The 26016-nt window shown below is 53.6% G+C and overlaps 1 protein-coding gene across 2 annotated transcripts in view; it reads left to right on the top strand.

The window, feature by feature from the left end:
* The window catches only part of CRTAC1 (cartilage acidic protein 1), a 147563-nt gene that overhangs the window by 116134 nt on the left and 5413 nt on the right, over positions 1-26016 (top strand). Inside the window, exons 8-15 of one of the 2 annotated variants that reach the window (XM_046027503.1) lie at positions 511-647; positions 4271-4353; positions 5175-5275; positions 5663-5831; positions 15120-15265; positions 15749-15791; positions 17629-17772; positions 18242-18945. In XM_046027503.1, coding sequence (XP_045883459.1) covers positions 511-647; positions 4271-4353; positions 5175-5275; positions 5663-5831; positions 15120-15265; positions 15749-15791; positions 17629-17772; positions 18242-18360 — 942 coding nt within the window. In that variant the 3' untranslated portion in view covers positions 18361-18945. Of the gene's footprint in view, positions 1-510; positions 648-4270; positions 4354-5174; positions 5276-5662; positions 5832-15119; positions 15266-15748; positions 15792-17628; positions 17773-18241; positions 18946-26016 lie in introns of those variants that run through there. The other variant, XM_046027502.1, reaches the window with a different exon arrangement.

Genomic DNA, 26016 nt, shown 5'->3' with positions numbered 1-26016 from the left:
TCGGCAGAGAAGCCTGGATTCAAGCGCAGAGCACTTTTCAGCGTCCCCCAGCCCCCAGCCCCTGCTTCTGACTCTCCTGCAGAGGAGGAAGGGACATAGCATCTTGAGTCAGAAACCCCGGCTACCGCCCCATCATTAATCATGGCCATGGGTGATTCCCCTCCCTCCCCCAGGACACGTTCACCTTGCCCGTAAAATGGGAATGCTGATATCTGTCCCACCTCGATGGGAGGGCTGCATGTGACCCTGACCAGGGAACAGCCAGGTGCTCTGCTGGTGGGAATTGCGACTGTTCTCTCACCTCCTTATCCTACAAGCAGCCCGAGGTCTTTGTGGTCCTGGGTGCCGCCACCACAGGTCCCTTCCAGGGGAGGTGAAAGAGGAGGTGTTATGTGGGCTGTCTCTTCTCTTGGATTGCACCCTCCCCCCCCACAGGTTTACACTTCCCCGTGCGCACGCACACGCACACACACCCCTCTGTCTGCTGACCTGCACCCTCTCCTCTGTCAGGACATCGCCTCGCCCAAATTTTCCATGCCATCCCCGGTCCGCACCGTCATTGCCGCCGACTTTGACAATGACCAGGAGCTGGAGATCTTCTTCAACAACTTCGCCCACCGCAGCTCCTCAGCCAACCGTCTCTTCCGGTAGGCACTGCGGCCTGGCAGTGACTTCTCAATCTTGGGGGCTGGGAGTCGGGAGCAAGGTGCAGGACTCAGAGGGGAGTTCCCAGGGCTGATTCCCGATGGTACCCTGATGAAGGAACAGAGAGGAGGGAAGAAGGGACTGAGCAAGAGGCTGTGGAATGAAGGGCAGAACCGGGGCAGGAAGCTGGCCTCCTGGGGGAAACAGGGACATGGCCCAATGTGTGCCCAGAACCCAAGCTCTACAGGAGAGAAATCCACGTCACCACAAAAAGGAGTTACAGAGTCAAGTTTGTTTGGGTGCGCCTGGGGTTAGGAAAGACAGGCAGATTTACTGGCTGCAGGACTTCTCAGAGCCTTTAACACGAGCATGAATGTTTTTAATTTCTGAAAGGGAGATGGAGTATTCCAAGTAGATTTGACCACAGGACACCTCTTTCAAAGATTTTATTCTTGGGACTGGTACTCCGCAAAAATCCCTTGGGAAATGCTGGATGAGACGATCAATGGTAGACAAGGAAAAGGGAGTGACAGATGGAAGGAATCTGGAAGCACCTGCATCTGGGGAGGAAAGGTTGGGTTTGAAGGCAATACTTCTCTAAGAGGGGCCCAGGGACCATTGCATCAGAATCACCCAAAGTGCTTATTTAAAGTACAGCGTTCCAGGGTCCACCCAGATCTCCTGAATCAGAATCTCCAGGGTGAGGCCCAGAAACCTCTATTTTTAACAAGTGCACTGGGCATCAGTTGACTCTTAATGACACCAAAGCTTGAGAACTGCTGTTGGGGAACCTCAGGCCCCATGTGGTCTGAGACAACCCTGTTCCTGGCCTACAACATGCTACTGGGGCTCAGGAGCCTGTGGGGAGAGGATGCAGGGGGAGCAAGGGGCCTTGGATTCAGGAAATGGGCCCGATCACCTGGCTCAGCTCCACAGGGCCCCCATCCTCTACCCCGGGGTGGGGGGGGCAACTATTAATAAAAGGCAAGAGCTGTGACTAAGCATGTTTTAAAATATGATTATTAACAAAACATCAATCCTGACTGGAAGTAATCACCCCCCAAAGGCACCAGGTTTACTAATTAGGCGCCTTGGAAAAAGCTTATTCACAACTTCCAGATTAATTGCGGAAGATCAATTGCTCGTTAACAGAGACACTACTTTCCTTCTCTGGCTAATAAAGTGTCACTCGCCAGGGCCCCTGAGCACAAGGGAGTCTAGTGATCTCGTCACTGTGGCCCGAGGACCAGGGCTCCTCCCCCCGTCCGCCTGCCCACCTGGCTCTGTCACACCACCCAGCCTCCCTCTGGTCACCCCGAGGACAGGCTGGCCTGGGGCTGCCATGGACGAGGACAGGGTCACCCCCTGGTGGTCCCATAGGTTAGTGTCTTGGCCTCCATGCAGCCGCAGAGTGAGCCTCTTCCCAGGCACGCGACTGTGCTCCAAGTCCCAGCGCCAGATGGGTCCCGAGCCCACGGCCCAGAGTGTGAGGGGCCACAGTCCCGGCTGTCGCTCCGCCAGCCACCCTGCAGGTTGGGCCCCACTTGTCCCCGTCACTGAATGGAACACGGCAGGCTCCTCGTGGGAGATGCTGGGGACTCAAAGCCTCCATGTGCTTGAGCCTGCGATCTTGCAATGAGGAGTGAGGTAACCAAGGATTTCATCACCCAAACCAGATGCTTAGTGAGTGTAAGGGGTCCTGTTGATAACGGCCGGCGGGCCAACACGCACTCTCCCAGGCCAGCCGGGATGCGACAGTCACACCGCTGACATTGACACCTGCCTCGGTTCCATTCTCTTCACCCCTATGCCGCTCCCCAGCTCCTGTCTCTGGCTCTAAAGGGGATTCGTACAGGCGCCTTCAGCAAGGTGTTTGAAAATGCAAATCTGGCCACACCCCCTTTCCTCTTGAAACCTTTGGAAGCCCCCCACTGCCTTCTCTTGGGCTCATCCCACACCCCCACTTTGTCCCCCACCTGGTCACACTCCATTTCTCCGTTTACAGCTGAGCTCCCGACACCATCCCTCTGTCCAGTTCTGGGCTGTACCCGGCCTGGACCCTCAGGCAGGCCGCCCCTTCTGCCCCTTGCTCCTCCCTCTTCCTCTGAGTGACCACACTCATCCCGGTCTCAGCTTAGTCGGCCCTTCCTCCAGGAAACCTGAAGCCGGAGTGGCTTGCCCAGCTTCCGTCCCTTCAGCCTCTCTCCCTGTTGGCGTTTGGAGCTCTGCCTGGGACTCCCTACGGTCATGGACCCTGAGCTCCGTCCTCCCTGATGCACACCACAGCTGCAGCCTGCCACACGCTAGACAGCACACACAAGTCACTGCCGAAGAATTTGTTGGGCAAATACGTCGATGCAGTGGAACTGCTGGGCTTTGTCCTTAGGAACCCTTAACTGCACTGTCACCTGAACCTGAACCCAGCTGTGGCAGAGCCTGCGGGACACAGGAGGTCAAAGGGACTGTGGTTGTTGGCAGGCCAAGGCACACGTAGCTCACTTGCCGGAGTGCACCCAGGCATGCGGCCCTCCGCCCGGACCACACCCGCGGGTGAGCTCAGCACAGATGCCCGGGGCGGACAGACGACTCGCCCAGGGCTGCTGCTCGCCACAGCAGACCACTTGCACCCTGCCCTCCAGCGACCACAGTCTCCAGTTCAGGGCACCCCTACCCCCCCACCTGAAGTCCCTGGCCACAGCTCAGCCCGCTGGTGACTCTCTGTGACTTGGGCAGACAAGAGCCACCAGCAGTGTCGCGGGGGGAGAGATCAGATCCCTCCCAGCCCCCGGCTCCGCCAGTATTGCTCCACACATCCAGGCCAGAGCAGCCAAGGCTGTGAGAATCTAACGAGTGAGAAAAATCGGAGGAAAGCTCGCCACCATCATCAGCATTGAGTTCGGTGCGGCGACAGAGCAGGACGCTCACAGTGGGCTTTTCTGAAGCAAGTACTGCCGTGATCCAGAGCTTAAAATAGAGCCCCTGCAGCCCAGAGGGACCCGTTTCCACCCTCTTTGCCGCTGGACTTCATCCTCGCCTCCTGCAGACACACTCGCAGAGCTTCCCGGGGGGCCACGCGCTGTGCCAGGTGCCCGGGAAAATGCGAGAACCAGTAACACGTGGTCCCAGCCTGTGAAGAGCTCCCAGTCCAACTGGAGAGAGAAGAGGCCCTCGCTCAGAGCTTTACCACAAGGCAGGAAGTGACAAAGGCTGAGCGGGAAGGCCCTGCTTCCCACAGGACCGTGAGGGGGGGCTTGGAGGAGGCGGCCTCTGGTTTGAATCCTGGTTACACCCAGAACTCAGAAGCCCAGGGCCACTTGAAGGAAGGGGAAGGTCAGTTGAAGGTAGCTGCGTCCCTGCCCTTTCTCCATCCATCATCTGCCCTTCCCCGGGCTGTCTATAACTCATCCATTAGAGAAAGAAAATCAATATTTACCAACGTAAATTAAAACCCAGGAAGGGAACAGGCAGGCTTTGTGAGCAGATGGTGGCTCAGTAGGCGTCCAGGTGGGGCCCGGGCTGCTCAGGGGACAAAGACGGGAGCAAGTGGACCTCTGGGTTCAGGGGGCCCGCGGGTGCCATGCCAGCACGTTACTCATCCGGGAACGACCTTCCTCCTATCCTGCAGGGTCATTCGCAGGGAACACGGTGACCCCCTCATCGAGGAGCTCAATCCCGGTGATGCCTTGGAGCCTGAGGGTCGGGGCACAGGTGAGGGCACCTGGGGGCTCCAGCCTTCCCTCCTCTGTCTCTGCTCTGCCCCGGGCACGGGATGAGGGCAAGAGGGCTGGGGCTGCCAGCTCCCTAGGGCATGGGACCCCGCCTTCCCTGCCATGCTGAAGGCTGATAACCAAGGGTTGGGTGAGCCCTTGGGAGCCCCAGGCTGAAAGCAGGGAAGCCAACGATCCGCATTGGAATCTGGAAATCCATGGGCGGTAGGTTCTCTGGCACCAGGCAGGGATAGAAAGGAGAGGCTGCGGTCCTGCAGTCTGACCTTTCCCCTCTTGGTATTCAGCCTGGTGTCAGAGAAAGAGCACTGGAACGGGAGTCTCAAGCCTCGGGCCCGCCACTGCCTCACTTGTGGTCTTAGAAAGGTGCTTCACCTTGTGGGTCCCACACTGCACATGCATGGAAGGGATAATGCCATCTGCCCTCCTTACCTCCGTGTGTGGTAGTGAGGACCCACAGGGGCCCATGAATGTGTAGACATGATATATGGACAACAGCTACAAAGGCAAAAGGGCGTGTGTGATAGATGAGGAAGAAGTCCTCATGGTCTGAGCTGTTGGCACTGTCTCCATGCGAAATACAGGGAAAGGAAAGGGAGCCCCTTTCATGATCTCCTGTCATGAGCGGGCTGTGAGAAATCCGAGGACAGAGACTTCCCCCCGGCTTCCTGCCCCAACGCTGTGCTCTCGGTTCCCCTCTACCCCCCCCCCAGGGGGCACGTGCACGACTGGGCAGTGGTCGGGAGCCCCTCTCCCTCTTGGTTCTCCTGGCCGATGGCCAGAGTGAAATCTGCCTTGTTGCAGGGGGTGTGGTGACAGACTTCGATGGAGACGGGATGCTGGACCTCATCTTGTCCCACGGGGAGTCCATGGCCCAGCCGCTGTCTGTCTTCCGGGGGAACCAGGTGCGCATGCGCCCCGGGGCCCGTGGAGTGCAACCCCAAGTGCTCCTCTGGGTCTAAGGTGGACGAGGGCAGAGGCTCCGGGGATGCTTGCTGGCCCAGCATGGTGGGAAATAGAAACCCAGGAAATAAATCACAGCTACACACAGTAAGCCTCCAAGAAGGGCTGTCCACTGGCAGTTCTCCAAAAACGGCTTTTCCTGAGCCTCTTGGCTTTTCCCTCTTTTTTCCAATTCCTCTCTTTCCAAACTTCAGCCCACCTGTGTGCCTCGTTCACCTTCCTTCTCTCTTCCGTCTGCCCCCGCTTCCTTCCCTCCCCTTCCTTCCTCCCTCCCTGCCCCTCCTGCCCCCCATCCCCTGATACTCACCTGCCTTCCTCCCTCCCCGCAGGGCTTCAGCAACAACTGGCTGCGAGTGGTACCTCGGACCCGGTTCGGGGCCTTCGCCCGGGGAGCTAAGGTTGTGCTCTACACCAAGAAGAGCGGGGCCCACCTGAGGATTATTGATGGGGGTTCGGGCTACCTGTGTGAGATGGAGCCCGTGGCACACTTTGGCTTAGGTGAGTCAGGGCAGGGGACGGGGTAGGCAATGGGCTGTCGCGCCCAAATGGTGGTGGGCTCCTGAAAGTGTGTCCTGAAGCATGCTTGGGAATGGAGGGCTGCCAGTATATGGTACATCCAGGTCCAGCGACAGCTGCGGTGGACACCAGCCATGCAGGCAACCCTGCTCTGAAATGAACCTGAACTCCAGAGGGAGGTTTCTATGCCCTGCCCTTTGCACGGACCCCCGCTGCAGTCCTCTGTTGAATTCGTTTACCTTTGGGTCAGAGTATTTAATCATCCCCACGTCCAAGACTGGGGCCTTGTTTGAACATTGCCCTGTGCCAGACTCGTCCACACCAGCTGTGGTCTTGGCCTCTTGGGGCCGGCTTGGTGATTAAAGCCTCCCCAAATCACTGGTGCCTTCCCTTAGCTGGAAGGCTTAGAGAACCCCCGCATTCTTGGCAGCGGTGCGATCACCCCCAAGGGGGTGAAAATTGGTTCCTGTTGGAGGAGGGAAGCAAGCAAATCGTACTCTGTGTTTATAGGCTGAAGGCACAGATAGACAGCACGTGAACAGTGATCCCGTACACCTGTCGTATGCATGAGCCATTGCCACACACCTATCAGAACAGCTACCAAAAATAGCGATAACACCACCTGCCCGCGAGGGTGCGAAGATATGTGCTCGCTGGTGCATTTCTGGTGGGAAAGCAACACGGTACAGCCACTCTGCAAAAACAGTTTGGTGGTTTCTTTAAAAAGAAAAAGCCAGGGGCAGCTGGGTGGCTCAGTGGGTTAAGCCGCTGCCTTCGGCTCAGGTCATGATCTCAGGGTCCTGGGATCGAGTCCCGCATCGGGCTCTGTGCTCAGCAGGGAGCCTGCTTCCCTCTCTCTCTCTCTCTCTCTGCCTGCCTCTCTGCCTACTTGTGATCTCTCTCTGTCAAATAAATAAATAAAATCTTAAAAAAAAAAAAAAGAAAAAGCCAAACCCACAACTACTATAAGACCCAGCCACTGCACTCTGGGGTATTTATCCCAGATGAACAGAAACTTCTGTCACATAAAAATCTATGCAAGATTGTTCCGGTAACTTTGTCGGCAGCCGCCCAGACTGGAAGCACCTGGGGGGCACCCCGTAATAGGTAACAGTTCAACAAACCGTTGTCCATCTGCACCAGAAATGTTACTCAGCAATAAGAAGGGGGAACTACTGAAACACATAGCAGCTTGAATAGCTCTCCAGGGCATCACAGGGAGTTGGGGGGTGGGAGAGGCCCACTTCATAAAGTAGGCCCATACTGTTGATTCCATTTATATAATATTCTCGAAATGATGAAATTACAGAGACAAAGGGGCACCTGGGAGGCTCAGTTGGTTAAACGCCTGCCTTCAGCTCAGGTCATGATCCTGGGCGGTTCCCAGAGTCTAGGATTGAGCCCCACTTTGGGCTCTCTGCTCAGTGGAGAGTCTGCTTCTCCCTCTCCCTCTGATCCTCCCCATTCTCATGCTCTCTCACTCTCCCTCTCAAATAAATAAATAAAGTCTTAATTTTTTTTTTTTTAAATTAGAGACAGAAAATAGAACCGTGGTTGCCACGGGTGGGTATGGCCACATAAAGGGACAGCCTGAGGGAGGTTTCTGGGGTGATGGAGCAGTCTTGTGTCTTGATTTTGGTGATGGTTGTTAGACAAGTCCACGCATGTGATAAAATGACATAAAACTACACATGCATGCACACACGGTACCAATGTCGATTTCCTAGTTTTGGTATCATGCTACAGGGGCACAGCTCTAACCTTTGAGGGCAACTGGGGGAAAGGTACACAGAGCCTTTCTGTACTATCTTTGCAACTTCCTGAGAATCTAGAATTATTTCAACATCAAACGTTTTTAAAGAAATGCATTGAGGAGGGAATAGGGTGGGAGGGTGGGAATGTCTAACGAGACATCTTGGGAAGAAGTCTTCCAGGGACAATCCTGGGAGAAGTGTGGAGGAGCCAAGAGTGACTTTATTAGAACACAATGGTTAAGAAAGCATCTGAGTCGAATATACCGGGCTCCAAGTCAGATACCCTCGCCCATGTGTTAACAGCTCATGGGGAGAAAAAATATTAACATTGGAAGAGTAGACAACATGGTCTGAAGTTAATATACATGTTTATATTAATATTATGCACAATATTATATTATACATCATATGGACAATGGAAAAAGCAGGACGTAGGAACAGTGATTCTGAGTGGCTGGACTGACTTAGTAACTCTCAGTCGTTCCAGGAGGCACTTTGCTCTTATTATGTCCTTTCATGCTCACAACCCCCCTGAGAGACGGGCATTACTTATCCCAATTTTACAGATGGGAAGACTGAAGATCACAGCAGTTAAGAAACCTGCCAAGGTCACGTGATCGATGGGGGCAGAGCTGATGTTCGAATTCAGACCCGCCCAGCTGTGTGATTTTTATTTCCTTCCATATGTTTTGTGTGTGTGTTCCAACTTTTATAGGAATACATAATATTTATGCAGTCTGGAAAAGAAGCATAAAGTTTTAGGGGACCCAGGGCCTGGTTCTATGAGCATGTTTTTGGGCTGTTTCACCCTGGATGGGTCAGCTCCCTGTTGAACCATTTGTCACTTTTACGGTAGCCATTTGCTACACTGGCCAAGTACAAGATGACTTGAATACCAGTCCTCTCTCACTGAACACTGTAGCTGACTGTCCTTGAGTGCTTAGTGTAGGCCAAGCTCTGGGCTAATGGACTCCACACAAGAAACTTCATGCAGTTCTTACCGCAATGCGATAAATGATAACCCCTTTACACAGGTCAGAAAGCTGAGGCTCAAGCTAAGTAACTGGCCCCAAATCCCATCTCCAGAAAGTAGAGAGAGCCGGATTTGGATCCCGACTCCTTGGTCACCACTGACCACCATAACTTAAGGGCTTGACCTCCCAGAGCTGCTCTGCATGGACCCAGCCAAGGTCCTCCTGCTTTGCCTCTTTCTTCCTGGACATCCATGTCCCCTTAGTTACCATGTGACCCATGCAAGGCCATCCAATCACCAGGGTAACTGCCGCGGTATCCTAGGTGGGATGTTTACCCAGTATCTGGCTGGACAGCAGCTCCCACGCCATTGTATAGACAAGGAAATTGAGGTTCCACATAGCAGTGTCAGGACAAGTTAGAGATGCTGCCCCTGGTTGGGAGCCCCACCAGACTGCCAATCCTGGATATCTTGCAAGGCCAGGGGATTTGTTCTGGCTCTGAACTCCAGCTCAAACTGTTCCATGAGTCCCCCTGTAAGCGCCTCTCCTTTGCCAGGATCCATTCCCAGAGAGTCACGGAAGGAAGGCTGCTCTTAGGGACTGGTCCCTATGGGTCAGCCCTGGGCCTGGCAGTGAGACTCCCGGAGGCAGCTGAACTGGCAGCAGAACCAGGAGGAGGGACACAGCCAGGAGCAGGTGGGCTCCATCCCCGCAGCTCCAAGGTCCCCAACCCAGGAGGGTCTCCTTCATGGATCCAGCATAGTGCAAGCCTTCCTGATTGACGGAGTGGCTAGCAATGGGGTGGGAAGAGAGGGAGCTAAGAGGGAAGACTGGACAGAAGGAAAGGTTGAGGAAAGAGAGAGGATGGGGCACGCAAGCGGACAGGGGGCTAGTGAAACCAAGAGATGCAGAGAGATGTGGGAAAGAGACAAATGAGGCAAAGAAGAGATACTCCCTGCCCTCCAGGCTCACAGTCTGAAAAAGGCAGATCAACACAGAAATTCCAGGGCAAGGCAGATCTGGATGCACCGTCATTGGCCCAGGGGCTGTGCGAGGACAAACATGGGAGAAATAGTCCTGCTTTCCCAAGAACATGGGCTTAGTATGGGGTTTAGCAGAATGGTAGGGATTTAGAAGGCACGGAGGGTGGCGGAAGAGGGCATCCCAGGGGCTAGCCTGGCTTGAACAAAGGCCCAAAGATGGGAATGTTTAGTGCCCACATAACCAAATGGCCTGGTAGGAGCAGAGCCTAGAGAAGGAAGCCAAAGCCGAGCTGGGGGTGGTGGGGGTAGCCAAGAGCCAGGCTAGAGGGGACAGGCAGATCAGAGGCGGGTGTGTAGCCTTGCAGGGGAAGGCAAAGTCAGGCTATGCTGGGCTGGGGTAGGGCCATTAGGGGCCTTCCAGGGAGACCAGTGCTTGCAAATGTCCTTAGAAGGATTTAATGGTTTTCCTGATTGTAAGAATAACTCATATTAATTATAGGACAATTAGAAATTATAACATCATTACAAAGAAAGGAAAAAGAACCCCTGATCTCACCATTATCTTTTGAATATTAAGTGAAAAGTAAATGTTTCTCCCTTCACCCTCTCCCAGTACCATTTGATTCATTTAATCAACATGTGTTTACTGAGCATATACTATGTGCCGAACGCTAATAAGACACAGATCCTTGCCATGGTTGATCTTACCTTCTAGTGGAACTAGTGGAAACATATAGTATGTAATAAACATAACGACTGCATAAATATATAAAAGGTTATAAGATGTTAAGCGCTATTGAAAAGGAAATGCAGAATAGGGTAAGGGGGTCAGAAGTGTGAAGGGCAGGGGGTTGGGGGGGTGGCCAGCTCCCACGCCATGCACCATGGGAGCACAGTTATAGGTAAGTACTCCTCGGGGATTTGTTTCCAACGAAAATGATTATGTTCTTCCCGTTATTTCCAAACTTGCTTCCCGCCCCCCTCAACAATATAACTGGGATGCCGTTCCACGCATAGACTCCCCTCTTTTGTTTCCCTCGGGTGCTGCCCGGTAGTTCACTATGTGGCGCACTCGTCATTCATTGAGCAAGTCTCCTCCCGGACAGTTTGATGGTTTCTGGTCCTGAGCAGTTTGTTTCGTGGCACTCGGGGTGACATGCTCAGGGTATGTCCAGCCCACGAATACAAGAAAGGCCTGCCTCGTCGTTCTGAATGACTGAGCCACAGCTGTGGGGCACACGGCTGTGCGGGGTGCCGGGGCCTCTGGAGGGAAGACAGCCCCCTCCCAGCCCTCACGATGCTCCCGCTCACCCCAGCTGACCCTGCTTCCTTCCTCCCTTTGAGACTCATCTCCAGCCTCCTGCTGGCTTCACAGCGAGGGGTGGCAAGAGAACTGGACACAGACGCGTGGGTGGCTGTGCACGTGTGCCCCTCGGCAGCCTGTGTCCTGGGCATGTGTGTTGTCCTGCTTATCTCTGCACTGAGCACAGGTCAGAGGAGGAGCTTCTCCGCCCCTCATGTGCTCTCCTCACTCCCAAGGGTCTAGGCTGCCTCGTACCTATAGTAAAAACTGAGGGACCTCACTGGGCGGATGTTTCATTTTCTGGGGTTCCCAGAGGGCCCACTCGGCCGAGCAGAATGCCCTCATCTTCACCCATACAAGCGGCGTCGGCCACCACCCTCCCCACCCCTGCTCCACGGTGCTCCTGGCCTTGTCCCACCTCTGCTCTGGCCCACCCTGGCCTTTCCTGGCTCCTTCTGGTGCAGATGGGCAGCCGGGCTCATAAAAAAGCATTTCCGCTCACGGCCCCTGTGGGGTCCCCACTGCACGCTGGTTGCTCTGAACCAGCATCCTAGCTTCCCCACCACCCCCCACCCTACATATCCCACACCCTGGCTCTCCATTTCTCGCTTTGCAGAGGGCTGAGGTCACTCAACCAAACCCAGAGCGTGAAAACAAGCACCCGCCACCTGCTTGCTTGCCCCTGCCAGCCCCACAGGGGGCTCCTCACCAGCCAGCTCACCCCAAGCAGTGAGGGCACCCCCGTCCCCGCACCGCATACTACAGCACCTTCCGTTAATTGTTTGCAAGTGACTCAGAGCAGCCTCCAAGCCTGCTGGTGCTCATTTAGGGAAGGAAAATTCAGTGGCCCACATAAAAATTGCTTTATTAAAGTGCAAAAATATTCCACCAACTGTATTCCCACCATCTGTTTTGCTGGTACTTCTGAAAAGCGCAATTCTCTGTGCCTCTTTGGCCTTTGTCCTTTAAAAGCTGCCAAAGGTGACTCCCTGCCGCTCTTGGCCTCACAGCTGCACTGGTGAATGGGGCCTCCTCCACTCCCTGACTCATAGCCGCAGCAGACAGACTGGCTTCCACACTGCCCTTGTAAGGTGCCTGGAAAGACCTGAGATGTCTGGCGACTTGAGAAGGAACAGCCAAGCCTGGGGACAGGAACCTGGGCTCCAGGCCTCACTCGGACACCTGCAAGTCACTTCTTGCCAATGTCTACACCTGGAGAATGAGGCTAGGACACCCACCTCTCAGGGGAATCAGGAGGATTCAGATAAGCCTCACAAGTGAAGGCACAGAAGTCCGTCCCTGTCTCCTCCCCACCCCCCGCCCCTGCCTAATACATACTTGCATGCTCTGCTCCCCCACTTTGAACTTCTCCCTGATCTTCAAATACACATGACCTTTTCATACCTCTGTGCCATGCTGGACCCTCGGCCTGACTGGCTCCTTCCTTCCCTTCTCTGCCTCACAGACTCCTACTCCTGCAATACCCAAATGAAGTGACTTTTACCACCCGCCTCTCTGACCAAGTGGCACCAATGCTATGGCTTCATGCGCCCCGTTTAACATAATCACAGATTCCTTGCCCCCGCGGGATGCGGCTCCTATGGCGGGGGGGGGGGGGGGGGGCCTGGCTTCACCTCCGTCCTGCTAAATCCCAGATCCTGCACGATGCTAGGTCTGTTGGGGGCGTGAGGGTGAAGTGAGCAGAACAAGGGCAAAGCAGATACAGGCTTTGGGGTCAGATGTCCGTAGCCGGGGAACTATGGGCCATTTACATCACCTCCCCAGGTCTGAACCCCTTTGTCGCTGAAATGGAAATGAGAGATCTAGTACCTTCCGCATGGTGCTGCCAAGAGGATCCGGTGCTAACACTGAGATCAGTGGGTACAGTTTGGGGGACACATTCTTCAGTATTATTGCCAGTCAATGAGGGTGCTTTGGGGACTACAGAGTGATCCCATGTCTAAGAGATGATGGTGTTGGGGTGCTAAGGGGACAGTTGGCCCGGGAGGGGCTCACATTGTGAAGAAGAAGGACTGTCCTCCCCAGGAGTGCTAGAGCTCTCGGCTGCACGCCCATCTTACAGGTAAAGAAACTGAGGCCCCAGAGAGGGTGCTGGAGTCAGCAGAACACTTGGCAGCGGAGGAGGGAGTCCTGCTGAGACGCCTCCTCCTTGGCTTATCTCATAGCCCCGGCCCCTCCCTGGGTTTGGAGGAAGGGAGGCAGCAGGACTCCGAAGGACACAGAATGTAAATTTGTGACTGTCTATGAATATTCGGTGACTCTTTTGAGTTATTTTGGCACTTTAGTCAGTCTGGGAAATATATTCATGTAGCTGTTCTCTTGGCTTAGGTGAGAAACATTTGCTATTCTTTGTCTCCTTTTTTTTTAAATGGGAACATGTTTACTTTTTATATATGCCACTTAATTTGGGCACTGATCAACCTGAAAACGCCAGGTGCCTTTAACTTCAAGCAACTATTTCAAAACAGGAAAAAAAAAAAACAACCTGTAGGTGATACCCCCAATCCCATGTCCACCCCCCTCATCCAAAAGGAATTATAGAAGGAGGGAGCAGGGGAAGAGAGGGTTAGGAGAAATCGTTTCTGGCTTCTGGGCCTGCTCCAGGAAACTCTCCTGGGAGCAAGTGCCCGCGGAGGCAGGGGCTGCCCACCCCCTCCCTCATTAACACACAATACAGCAGCAGCGGTGAGGCAAAGGGGAGGCCAGTGCAGGGAGAATTCAGACACTGGGTGATGTGGCCCAGAAGGGGCAGCTTCCTCTGGAAGCCCCAGAGTGGTGTGCTAGGACTCTGGGAGGAAGGGGCCTCTGGGACCCTCCGCTCCAGGCCTTCCTGGCCTCGCATCCCAAGGGGGCACCTCTACACAGAGAAATCTGCATGCACATTCCCCTTAAAGTCTGGCTGTGGATGCCAACATTTTCTAAAATGCAGGAATTCCTTTTATACATGAAAATGTGTCACAGACTACCCTCCGCCCCCAAAGTAGCTATCCTGGTAAAATCCACTGGTGGACAATAAGGGCCCGAAGCTGCTAGAAATTCAGCAACACTTTCTGGTTCCCCTTGTTTTTCTAAGAGTATCTCCATACATTACGGGGAAAGTAGCACAAACACGTGGGTAACGTATTGTTGATTCAGCCCACAGCTGATTGGGTTTGTGGACCCCTGAGCACCAGGCCCACATCTGGTCATCCCTGGTGGGTGACAACGAGGGGGCCGCACCCTCTCTCCAACCTGGGCTGAGCACTGCCCTCTTTCCCCTGGTGACTGATTAGGAGAAGAGCTCCTCCCCACAGGTGAGGCCCAGTCTCCTCCTCCCTCTCACCCGGTTCGTGACCATTAGCTTGACTTTGCCGCAGTGACAGCCCCGAGGCCTTAAGCAGGGGCCTGCAGCCAGCTCGGACATGACCTAAACACTGGACAGATCTGCTCAAGATCTACCTTGACCAAGATCTACCTTGGTGGTAGCCCAAGGGTAGCCCAAGGGTGGTAGCTTTAAGGGTGTGTGCGGGCGGACTCTCCATGAATGTTCTCTGCGCTTCACCATTAGCTGCTGGAAACATCTCAGCTCTGCAGATTGGGGCTTCCCCTCGGCCCTCTGCCGTCCCGTTCTTTATCACCTCGGCTTTCATTCGGAGCTCAGCTCAAGGGCCTTCTCCCCGAGATCACCCTGGACTAGAAAAGGGGCCCAGCTAACCCCCAGTTCCTCTTTACCGTCTTGTCCTACTTTTGTTTTCTTCACAGAACTTCTCAATATCTGACATTATTTATGTTCCTCTTTTGCCTGTCTATCCCCGCCATTGTGGACACTCCCGGAAGCAGGCACATTCCCAATGGTGGAAGAAAGTGTGGCCCCTAGCAGGCTATAATTATAAATAATATAAGTATATAAATATAGCGACATGCCCAAGATTACATAACAAGTCAGCGGCAGAGCTGGAATTTGGCCCCAGGAACCCCAGATGCCCAGCCCTCACCACGTTCTTTCCAATGGAGCAGGGAAGTGGTACAATCAAGATTTGAACCCAGGACTGCAAAGTCAACCTGCTTACCACCAGGCTTTACCTCCCCCTCCCCCCCCACCCCGCAAAAGAGCTTCATGCTGATTGGCCTGTCCACTGGAATGTAAGCTCTAGAGCTGCATTGTCCTGTGTGGTAGCCACTAGCCATGTGTGGCTATGGAAATATAATTAACATGAAATAGAATGTAAAATTCAGTTTTATCTTCTGTCCCGCAGGGAAGGACGAAGCCAGCAGTGTGGAGGTGACGTGGCCGGACGGCAAGATGGCAAGCCGGAATGTGGCCAGTGAGGAGATGAACTCTGTGCTGGAGATCCCCTACCCCAGGGATGAGGACAGACCTCAGGACCCAGCCCCACTGGAGGTGAGCAAGGGCGTCCGGGCCTCAGAGCCAGAAAAGCAGCACCCTACTCCCACCTGGCCCCGCCCTGCATCTCCATGGGTAGCAGCTGGACTCCCCCAAATTTGCAGACTTTGCCCCTAGGATGGTGGAAATCTTCTCAGCAAAGGGCAGGCTCCATGGTGATCCCTCCGTATGCAGTTTGGGCCGGGACTGGTCATTGAAGAGGGACAGGTTCTGTTAGGCGTCCTGGCTCAGACACACGGACCCCACAGGAGTGAAATGAGCCAGAGTCTGAACAGAATGTGCTCTCTGCCATCCCCCAGCCTCCTATTCTCAGTGCAAGGGAAGGGGTCCTGGCAGGGAGGGGCTGCCCCTAGGCCCAGAGCTACGAGCACCCCTCATTCTAGGGTCCAGGTGACGGCCGCTCTGCGGCTGTGATGAGGAGGGAAACTGAGGTGGGCTCTTCTTCACCCACTTGTGTCTCTGCTTCTGCCCATGCTGCAGTGCGGCCAAGGATTCTCCCAGCAGGAAAGCGGCCATTGCCTGGGTGAGTTGCCTGCGGGCACCAGGGCGTGGGGCGGAGGCCAGAATCTCCTTGGGGAATGTCAGCCTGAGCCCCAGCAGAGCTCAGACTGCAGACCAGAAGAGACAAGTGGGGAGGGAAAGGTATTGTTTGCCCCAGGGGCTCCAGAAGCCAAGATGACTCCCCAGAGGGCAGTGATGTTCCGTTGCCAGCAGACAGAATCACTGTGGTTCTGGGAACTGTGAGTGCTTCCTGCCTTGAGCTTGGGGAGAGTAGGCCCAGGGAGGGGACACAAAAGCACCTACTGTGCACGTGCTCCCAAGTCCCAGGCCAGTGGGTTTGCTACTGAGACCTAAGAGTCAACAAGACAGACACAGTCCCTGCCCCCCCTGGAGCTTAGAGCCTGTGGGAGAGGCACAGGGGTGAACAGTGATGACCCCGCAGTGTGAGGGGGGCGGGTGGGCGGGGGAGGATGTGAGAGCCCAGAGGCGGGGCCCTGCACCAGCTAGAGAGGGTCGGAGAAGTTGCCCCAGAGGAAACAAGGTCTAAGCTGAGAACTGGCTGTGGAGGTGGGGAGGGCGGTTGCCAGGCAGGGAGAGGGGAGAAAGTTCAGGTGGAAAGCGCCACATGGGCAAAGGACCACAGGTGAGAAAGTGGAGGACAGCTCTAAGGGTGGCCTGGGAGGAAATGTGTCCCCTCCACTCTCCCTGTCCCCACCCCAACAGCTCTAAACAGATGGTGCATGGACACAGAAATTCCAGCATCTGGCGTGAGCACCGGCAGGACCCTGTGAGGTCACCCTTCGGGCCACCTCTTCCTTCTTGTCACCCAGCAGACGTTTATGTGCCCATGCATGGTGCTGGGGACACAGGCCTTAAGCTTCTGCACAGCAGAGACATTTATTCTAGTGACAGGAACCACAAACCTGTGACCGGGCAGCCGGAGGAGATGGGCTAAGAACCCTTTAAACAAGGTGTCTCTGGGTACTGTTCTAGACAGAGTGGTCAGCGAGAAGACCTTTGAGTTGAGACCCGAAGGATGAAAAGGTCCAGCCCCAGAAAGAGCTGAGCTTGAGCAAGAGCAAAGCGCCTGAGGCAGGAATGGGGCTTGGTGCATGAAAGGAAGGGGAAGGAGCCAAGTGCTAAGTCAGGGAGGGTGGCGAGGTGTCCAGATTTTGTTCCTAGGGCCCTTTGCAGTTAAGCAGGAGAGTGGCAAGGGGTCATTCACATTTTCAAAAGATGGACTGCAGGCTGGATTGGAGGGAAACGCGGCAGCCAGGGCGCCTGTCCAGCCAGGCTGCGGACCTCTGGGCAGCGGGTGGTATGGGCTGGGGATAGACTGCAGCAGAGGAGGAGCTGGACAACGGACGGGTACTAAGGGGGCGGAATGGCAGGATCAGTTAGGAAATTGCCTACAGAGGTAAGGGAAGGGGAGGAACTAGGAACCACTCCTATCTGCACTCAAGCAGCAGAGTGGGTGACAGGGGTGTGACTGCCTTGGGCAAGATGGGATCATGGGCAGGAGAAGTTTGAGGACTGCGGGATCTAGAGTTCCATTCTGGACCTACTGAGTGTGAGAAGCACATAAGATTCACAAGTCTGGAGCCCCAGAGATGGGTTGGGGGCTGGAGACAGGAATCTGGAATCATCCATGTATGAAGGCACCACCCACAGAAAGTGTGGTGGATAGAAGATCTGGGATGAAGCCTGACACCCCCAACATGTAGAGGTCAGGTAGAGAACAAGTCAGCCAAAAGGGCTCAAGTGAGGACGTTGAGGCCTAGAGAGAAGGACATGCCCGAGGTCACGGAGTAGGGGGGGCGACAGAGGCTGAGCAAGGTCCCACTCCCCTCACTTCCTAGACACCAATGAATGCATCCAGTTCCCATTCGTGTGCCCTCGAGACAAGCCCGTGTGTGTGAACACGTACGGAAGTTACAGGTGCCGGACCAACAAGAGGTGCAGTCGGGGCTACGAGCCCAACGAGGACGGGACAGCCTGTGTGGGTGAGTGAGGCCCTGCCACGGCCCAGTGCGACACGAGCAAGTGGTCTTCCGCTGGGGAGCCCTGGGGAGGCGCCCGATCAAGGTCCCCAGCCCTGACTTCTCCTGGCTGGAGTCTCCTTAGACCCCCACTGGGTCTCCAGGGAAGACCACGGCAGAGGTTTGGAGAAGGCCTACCACCACCACTCACACCATCTGAAGGGTCCCTGGGATTCTGCGCCCTGCCCAGAAGCAGTTGCTCTTTTTCCTCCCCTTCTCACGTTCCCTAAAACAAATGTTCGTACTATAAGGCCAGCCCATCTTCTCCTACCAGGGATAGAAACGAGCTCCTGCTACTCATCTTTGTCTGAATTTCTGAACTGGTGTTTGTCTTCTTCCTCCCAAATGCTTCCCCCCACCCCCATCCCACCCCAACCCCCTTTCTCTTTTTCCCATTTTCTCTCTCTCTTTCTTTCTCTCATCCTTTTTGCAGCTCAAGTGGCCTTTTTAGGTGGGTATCCTTCTGCTGCCTTTAGAATCTCTGAGCCTCTCTCTCGGGCCTCGTATCTCTCTCTAGGCCTTGGACTTTGCCTTCAGTTATATGCACTTTAAATCCCATCAATAAAGGAAAAAAGAAAAAAACAAAAACATAAAAAAAAAAATGACCTTTGTGGAAAACTAAATCTCTCCCGCTGCCTGTCTCTCTCTCCACGCCCAGCAGATTCTGTTGCGCGCTCCCTCTGAACGGACCCAGGGGTGGCCATCTTTGAAAAGGGAAGCTTGGGAGCTACTGATATTTATGTAATCTTAGTTATTTGTGAAGGCTTTCTTTGCATGTTTTCTGAGGAAAACAGAAAAGGAAAGTCTCCCCTCCTACCCCATCTACCCTTCCTCACTTCTCCAGAAGAATCATGATAGTCCTGTCTTTTCTGTATTCTCCTGTCACAAGGACCCTATTTTGCCCTTAACAATGATGGCTCCCAGGGGGTTGCTTGCTGTTGATTCACTCATGTACCATGTGCCTGCTGGTTTGGCCTGTGCTGTTCCTGCTCTGTGCACCCTGACTTGTTGTGGTAGAGAAAGCCTTATTGGAGTTGGTGGTCATGATGGGAGGGGAAAGGGGTGGCCCTTTGGGACTCTTGATAAAAATGTTAAAGTTGGAACTTGCTAAGTCTTCCAGCCACTTTCTGGAGAAATTATGCCAATAAACTCTCTGCTGGATATTTAGTGCCTAGCTGGTGAAAAAAAACAAAAAACAAAATGTGGGGCAAGTAGATGCTGGTTGGGATGTTGAATTAGCGGTAGTCCTTCCATCCCAGGGCACTTGGAAAGCAAATCATGAGACAGGGGAAGTATCTCCTCTGAGTGCGAGCAGTGGTTTGGGGATGTGCACCAGTGTTCACATTTAGGGGGCTGGAGTTTGGACCAGGCAAGGGATGTAGGATGAGCAAGGGGCACATTATGGAGGGAATATTCCAGGCCTTCTACCTGGAGGAAGTCACTTTTCTACACTGGGCCTCAGTTTTCTTAATCGAAAGAGCAAGAGATTTGGTCTGGTGTATCCCTAAAGCCCTTTCCTTTCTCCAGACCCTTCAGTGAGTGGCTGGACAGAGACATGGCTAGTCTAAAGTTACCCTGATTTCTAGAAAGAATATGGCAACTTAGTCTCCTCTGCAATATGCTTAGAAACCCGGAAGCTTCTGTAGCCAGGGGACCCTTTGGGAACGATGTAACACTGTAGAAAATCTTCACAAGCAGCCTCGGTACTGAAGGCTTGTTATAAATCACAGATCTATTCTTCATGGGGAAAAAAAGTTGCCCCAAGATGTAATAAAATCACATTTAAGAGCACAGCAAACATTTTAAAAACATATTTAACAAAAAACCTACCATTTTCTAATATAATAATAATACTCCCAATAAATCACGAAATATGAATTCTTTGTAGCTAGTACTGTTTTTACACTCAGAACAGGAGCTTAAATGAAAAGTCTCAAAATAAAAACAGCTACATTTTCACAGGAAAGCATATAACAACTTAAAAACTGCTCCACTTCTGGGCAGCCCCACTCCTATGTGCTCGTGTAGAATAAATGCATGGATGGGCCCAGAGATGAGGCTCAGAGAGATGAAGTGATTTGCCCAAGGTCACAGAGCCAGCTGGTCCCCAGGCAAGGCAAGAGCCCTTTCCTAGCACACCATCTTGTCAGGGGGTAACAGGCAGGGCTGTCACTGCTCAACCTATTCCCTAGTCATTCTGAAAGCTACTGCCTTTCTCGAAAGGAACAAGTAGATCTAAGATAGTAAGATAAGTAAAACCCAAAACCCACAGAATCAGTAGTTCCAAATGTAATGCTAAATGACAAGATAACAGTGTCCATTGACAGGCTCCACACGACAGCACGAGAAATAAGGGACTGGACCACTCATGAGACAGCCTGCCAAGGACATCAGAAAATTCAGGATGGCAGCAAACTTCAGAGGATACCTTCTAAAGTAATAACAGCGAGTTTCTTGTAACAAGGTATATTTGTGTCACCATACCCTGCCTGGTGGGGGGGCCAGATGAGTTACCGAGAGGAGCTCCAAATTTCCCCAGCTGTCAGGAGCACAACTACAATACCCCAGCTCCAGGGTCAGAAGGCTTACTCTGGATGTGATTCATTCACTCAACAAGTATTAGTTGAGCTGCTACTATGTGCCAGATACTGAGCTAGGCTCTGGGCATACAGTGGTAAGTAGAGATAACAAGGTTACTGTCCCCACACTGTCTTCCTCCAGCCAGATGGAGGAGCCCAGTACATGGGATGAGAGCAGGACTTACAGGGGCCTTCTGAAAAATCTAGCTAAATTCTTGGGTGGCTACACTGGAAAGCAAACTCCCTGCATCCGTTCACTCATTCAAATATTCATTCAATAAGCATTCATCGAGAACCTCCTGTGTGATAAGCACTGGGTCCCTTCCATGAGGAAAGTGACAAGGTCCAACGAGGGGCATCACATCTCCTGCCCCCACGATGCTTGTATTGAGAGAATTACGAGGCCAAAAGATAACAGAGTCCAGGCAAGTACTGACCCAACTCAGCATTACCTGCCCCCAAATAATAGAGCCTCCCCGCTGGGCCAGGAATCCAGGCTTTCTGCGCCAATTCCCCCCAGTCCAGTACATTTGCTGGTCTGTGCTGAACCAGCCCCAGAGCCACACCAAGCTAGCCAGGCACAGGCTCCCCATCCTGCTTTCTTCCAACTCCCCTTCCTCTGATGCCCGCAGGTGCCTACACCTTCTGAGCACAGACAATTCAGTCCTTTCTTTGTCCCTTAGCCCTGCTCAAGCTCCTCACATCACCCTTGCCTTCTACGTGACATGAGTTTGTAACAAAAATTGCAAATGGCTCCAGGGCTGACGAGTGCCACAGGCCTACAGGGGATCGTGCGAACAGAGCCGGGCAGCCCTGGCTCACTCTAGTAATAATAATATTAATACCATTTTTATTCCGCCCAAGAACACTCCTCTCCCCCAGGAATGTGCCCTCCACATGAGAAGAATAGCCACGCTTAGTGAGCTTGGTGTGTCTGGGCCAGATCAAAGGTCTTTAGAAGAGTCAGCGCGTGTAATCCTCACAACAGTCCCAAGTGGGAAGTGCTGTGATGACCCCCGTTTTAATGAGAAGCTAAGTGGCTTGTCCAGCTCACACAGAGCTTGGACAAACAGAGGAAGGACCCCATCAGAGCGGTCTGGCCCCCAGTCTGAGCTCCTAACACAGATGCTTCCTTCCTGTTCGGGGCGGGGTGGGGGGGGTGGTCACGAGCCGGTGACAAAAATCCACCATCCCTCCATGCTGCCCAGGGGCAGGGGATGGGTTGAGAAGGACCTAGGATCTGTGACAGTCAGCACAGAGTCCCACTCCGGCGGCAAGAAGAGGCAAGTAGCGTCCAGGCCGAGTTCCCTCACCAGCTGGTGTGGCCAGCGTTCGCAAAGGCAGAGCCGTGAATCACCCAGACAGCTTCTTCAAGCTTCTACTCCGTCGCCAGCCCTGCTCTGGGGAGGTGCCATTCTGAGGGCCAAGAGTCTGATTATGCGTCACTCTGGCTGCTATGGCCCCCTCCCAGGGTCTGGGCATCACACCTCAACCGGCACCACTGGACTGTGACCCAACAGGAGCTCCGCTCCAGCCTCCTAAACAGGGCCATTGGTCATTTCTCCAGAGGCCCCACAGAGGCAAGAAGACAAACACTTCTTTTTCTTAGGGAGCCAGCTGGGTTTTTCCAGCAGATTCCAGCGTGACATCCCACCCAGACTGCCAGCCCCGGAGGCAAGCCAAGTCCCTCCCCTTCTCTCTCGCCCCTGGGTCAGCCATGTCTCTTGTCTCTCGCCTGCAGTGTGGGCCAGAACCCCAGCCACATCCTGTCAAGCCTGAGGTGGTATCTCCTTAGCAACAGACACATCCCCGAAGAGGAAGGAGGCAGGGAGAGCGCAGGGGCTTGTTGACGCCACAGATCACACCAACCCCTCCTTCAGCAGCCGTCCTCCTAGGGAACAGGGCTTGAATGGCAAAGGGGTTGAAGGGTAGACTGTGAGAGAAAAATGAGAAACAAGAAGAGGAAAAAAGCCCTCCTTGGGGGAAGGAGCTAACATGTACGGAACGCCTATCATGTGGCCAAAAGTTTACATGAACTGCCCCAGGATTCCCCACACCCCCATGCTATGGGATAAATGTTACTCGTCTGTTTTCTCACCAAAGCAGCAAGGCTCAGAAAGAACAAGTTCCCCAAGGTCCCAGAGCTGGCTGAGTGGCAAAAGCAGTGATTCAGACCAGCCACTTTTTGGCTCCTGAGCCTGTGTTCTGAAGCCTTCTGGGGAGCAACCCCCAGGTAAAAGACACCTGGGCAAATTAATCAACCAACTGTCACTCGGCATCCCCTGGTGGGACTTGTACCGTGAGCTGGGCATTGCTCTCGTGTCTTAGCCCATACGTCTGTTACAACACTGCCAAAGATTCCAGAATGGCCTGGTGACATATGGCTGGTGCTAAACTACTAAGAAGTAAAGGATATAGTGTGTCAGAGGGGACAGGCGTGCTGGAGTGGGGGCAGCAGCATGAAGGCACATGGAGAGGAGAGCGCTGGGCTGGGGGCAGGAGAGCCCTGCTCTGGGAAAGAGGCATTTGAGCAGAAATGTAAAGTAGATGTGCTGTCCTCCAGGCTCAGTTTTCTCATCTGTAAAATGGGGATAATACCTACCTCACAGAGTCATAATATTAAACAAGATGATCTAAAACACTCGACATGGTGCCTGCCACATAGTGAAGCCCCAAATAAATTTCCAATGTTAATAATGTTCATAAGTAGGGGCACCTGGGTAGCTCAGTGGTTGAAGCCTCTGGCTTCGGCTCAGGTCATGATCTCAGGGTCCTGGGATCGAGCCCCACATTGGGCTCCCTGCTCGGCAAGGAGCCTGCTTCCCCCTCCCCCACCACTCTCTGCCTGTCTCTCTGCCTACTTGTGATCTTTGTCTATCAAATAAATAAATAAAATCTTTAAAAAAATAATATTCATAAGTAGCAAAGGTCAGGATGGAGCCTGGGTCTATCCAGTGCCAAAGATCACACGGCTCCTGGAGCCCCCTGCTATGGCCCAGGTCTCCCGGGAGTCTGAGGTGTGGGAAATGTGGAGGACCTTGGCCACCCTCAGGCAGCTGACAGCTTTGCAGGGAAGAGACCTCAAGACCGAATGTAGCCCTAAGGGAGCAGAACAGACCTTCCTGGGATCTGGGCTGTGGTGCTGTTCCGCTTAGTTCTCATGCAGCATCATTCCCAGAGAGAATCACCATAAAATGAGGTAAACTGAGCAAGGAGACCGTGCCACTGACCAGGCAGCACAGAGCACAGGTCCACCAGCAGCTAGTGACCTGGCCTGGGGATTGGACCTGAGAAGTCATTTAGTCCTCCCCCATCCTGTTCAGCTGTGAAAACTGGGGCCCAAAAAGAACAGTGACTTCCAGAGGACCACAGCCTAGTGGGGAATCAGACGCCCACCTGGGGCTCCTGCTTGCTCCCCCTCCCTCCTCCAGAAAACTCAAAGTATTTCATACACTATCTGGCAATGGTTTCCGAAATAGGCGGGGGATGGGAGGGGGTGCAAAGCTCATTCTTCCCACGGTGCTGACCCAGAATCAGAGTCAGCGAAGTGCCCACGGAGCGAACCAGAGAACCATGCTCGGCCCTTGGAGCCCAGCTAAGGAAGAGCCCAGTGGAAGTAGTAGGTGCACGGCGGGTCCCGCTCAGCTGCGGAGGCTACAGCCAAGGTCGGGAATGGGGGGAGGCGGGTGCTTACTAGCCCCCAGGAGGATTCACCCACCTTAAAATCCTGGCATTCAGGGAGCCCCCGGCAGGAGCTGATCAGGGTCAGGATGTACGCTTCCTCCTCCCTCCCTCGCCTCCTGGGACAGGTGGAAATCATGAGCAGAGCCATGAGATCTCACCGCCAGGGCAACTCAGAGCAGCTGTGCAGCACAGGGGAGGGCTGAGGTTACTGCCTCTACCCTTTGAGTTAGTCCGTGGCCACGTGCAGTTGAACTGTAGCATTCGGGGCCGCTTACCGGTCTGCATCTGCCTAAGGGGATCTCAGGTCACGTTGCCCCAGGCGCATTTAACATCTGTACCTTCTTGTCCTTGCTGCCTGTCTCTGCCTGCCAGCCCTCCTGGTGGGCTGCATTGCCCACTCCCCTGACAGGCACATGGGCCAGGCACGGAGGTGGTGGAGATGAGTAAGACGAGATCCGCCACCCTCCAAGAGTTTACCAAGGAACGGGGGACAGAGGGAAGAAGGCCATTGCTGTCCACAAGGTCCAGTAAGCCATGTATAACATTCCCCCCTCCCGGGGCTTTGCTCAGACTGCTCTCAGGTGGTAGCTGGTCCCCAGTCACTTTTCCATTACAGAAATCGATAACTTGAATTACTCCAAAATACGAGCCCCATCATGCCTCTGTAAAGCTAATTTTTCTGTATCCACATTTGCCCACATGCTTCTCCCTAGGTCTGGAGTCTGCAGTTAGGAGGGAATCCAGGTCAGACAGAGTCTCCCACTCGCCTGTGACACGCTGGCAGAAGGAGAGCAGGGTTTGGGCTCTGACACTTAGGTTCAGGTCTTTACTCTGACTTTTACTAGCTGTGGGCACTTGTCAAGCTACCCAACCACTTGGAACACCAGTTTCCTCATCTATAAAATAAGAATTCAAATATAACCGCCCACCAGAGTGTGAGAGAACTAAATGGAATAATAATGTACATGAATGTTCCTAGCATATATTAGGGAATCAGCAAACCCTTGGATAAATATGTTTGTTCTATGCAAGAACCTGGAACCTGGCTGTAAGTCTATAGCACAATGCCAGTGTATAATGAAGTCCTGATGTAACTTCAGCAGTAACAGTAATATTTTACTTTGGAGAAATAGATCATCATTTACAAAAATGCATTCTCCTCATGCTCTCATTTTGCAGAGGACAGAGCTGGGACTCAGGGTAGCTAAGTGCATGACTCGGGGTCGGCAGACTGTGGCAGCCCTCTGATTCCCTTCCCACTCCTCCACCTCCTCTGCTGTCCCTGATTCAAAACCACAAGCCCCCGTGCAGCTCCAGGAGGCTGCAAGCTAAGTCCTGCCATCCGGCAGACACTGACCGGACAAGCTCGTTAAATGGCCCCTTAGAGGGGCGCCTGGGTGGCTCAGTGGGTTAAGCCGCTGCCTTCGGCCCAGGTCATGATCTCGGGGTCCTGGGATCGAGCCCCACATCGGGCTCTCTGCTCAACGGTGAGCCTGTTTCCCTCTCTCTCTCTCTCTGCCTGCCTCTCTGCCTGCCTCTCTGTCTACTTGTGATCTCTCTTTCTGGCAAATAAAAATAAAAAATAAAAAAAAAAAAAATGGCCCCTTAGAGGAAGAGCTGGGTGCTCAGCACCGTCTGCCCTGGGTGCTGCCGGGAGAACGAATCCTCCCAAAGCTGCCTGAGGAGGGGCACGTGGAAACCTCAGAAGGCATTAGGAGACACTTATTTCCTGTAGGCACTTATTTCCTCGGCCAGTTTCTCACTGACTCCTAAAACCAATTGTTCTCAGCCTTTTCTTAGGGGGTGGTCACATAGCCCTCTGTGAATCTGCCAAAAGCCTTTCCCTGATAAAGGCACATGGTTTTGTACATAATGGGGTCAAGGCTCAGAGCTCCTGGGGTAAACCTGGGCTCTTTTAAGATTTTCTTAGGTACCAGGGACCTTC

Source organism: Meles meles, chromosome 13, assembly GCF_922984935.1.
Source record: "Meles meles chromosome 13, mMelMel3.1 paternal haplotype, whole genome shotgun sequence".
Classification (NCBI taxonomy): Eukaryota; Metazoa; Chordata; class Mammalia; order Carnivora; family Mustelidae; genus Meles; species Meles meles.
The sequence above is the reverse complement of the archived record's forward strand: the minus strand, read 5'-3'. Positions and strand labels throughout refer to the sequence as shown.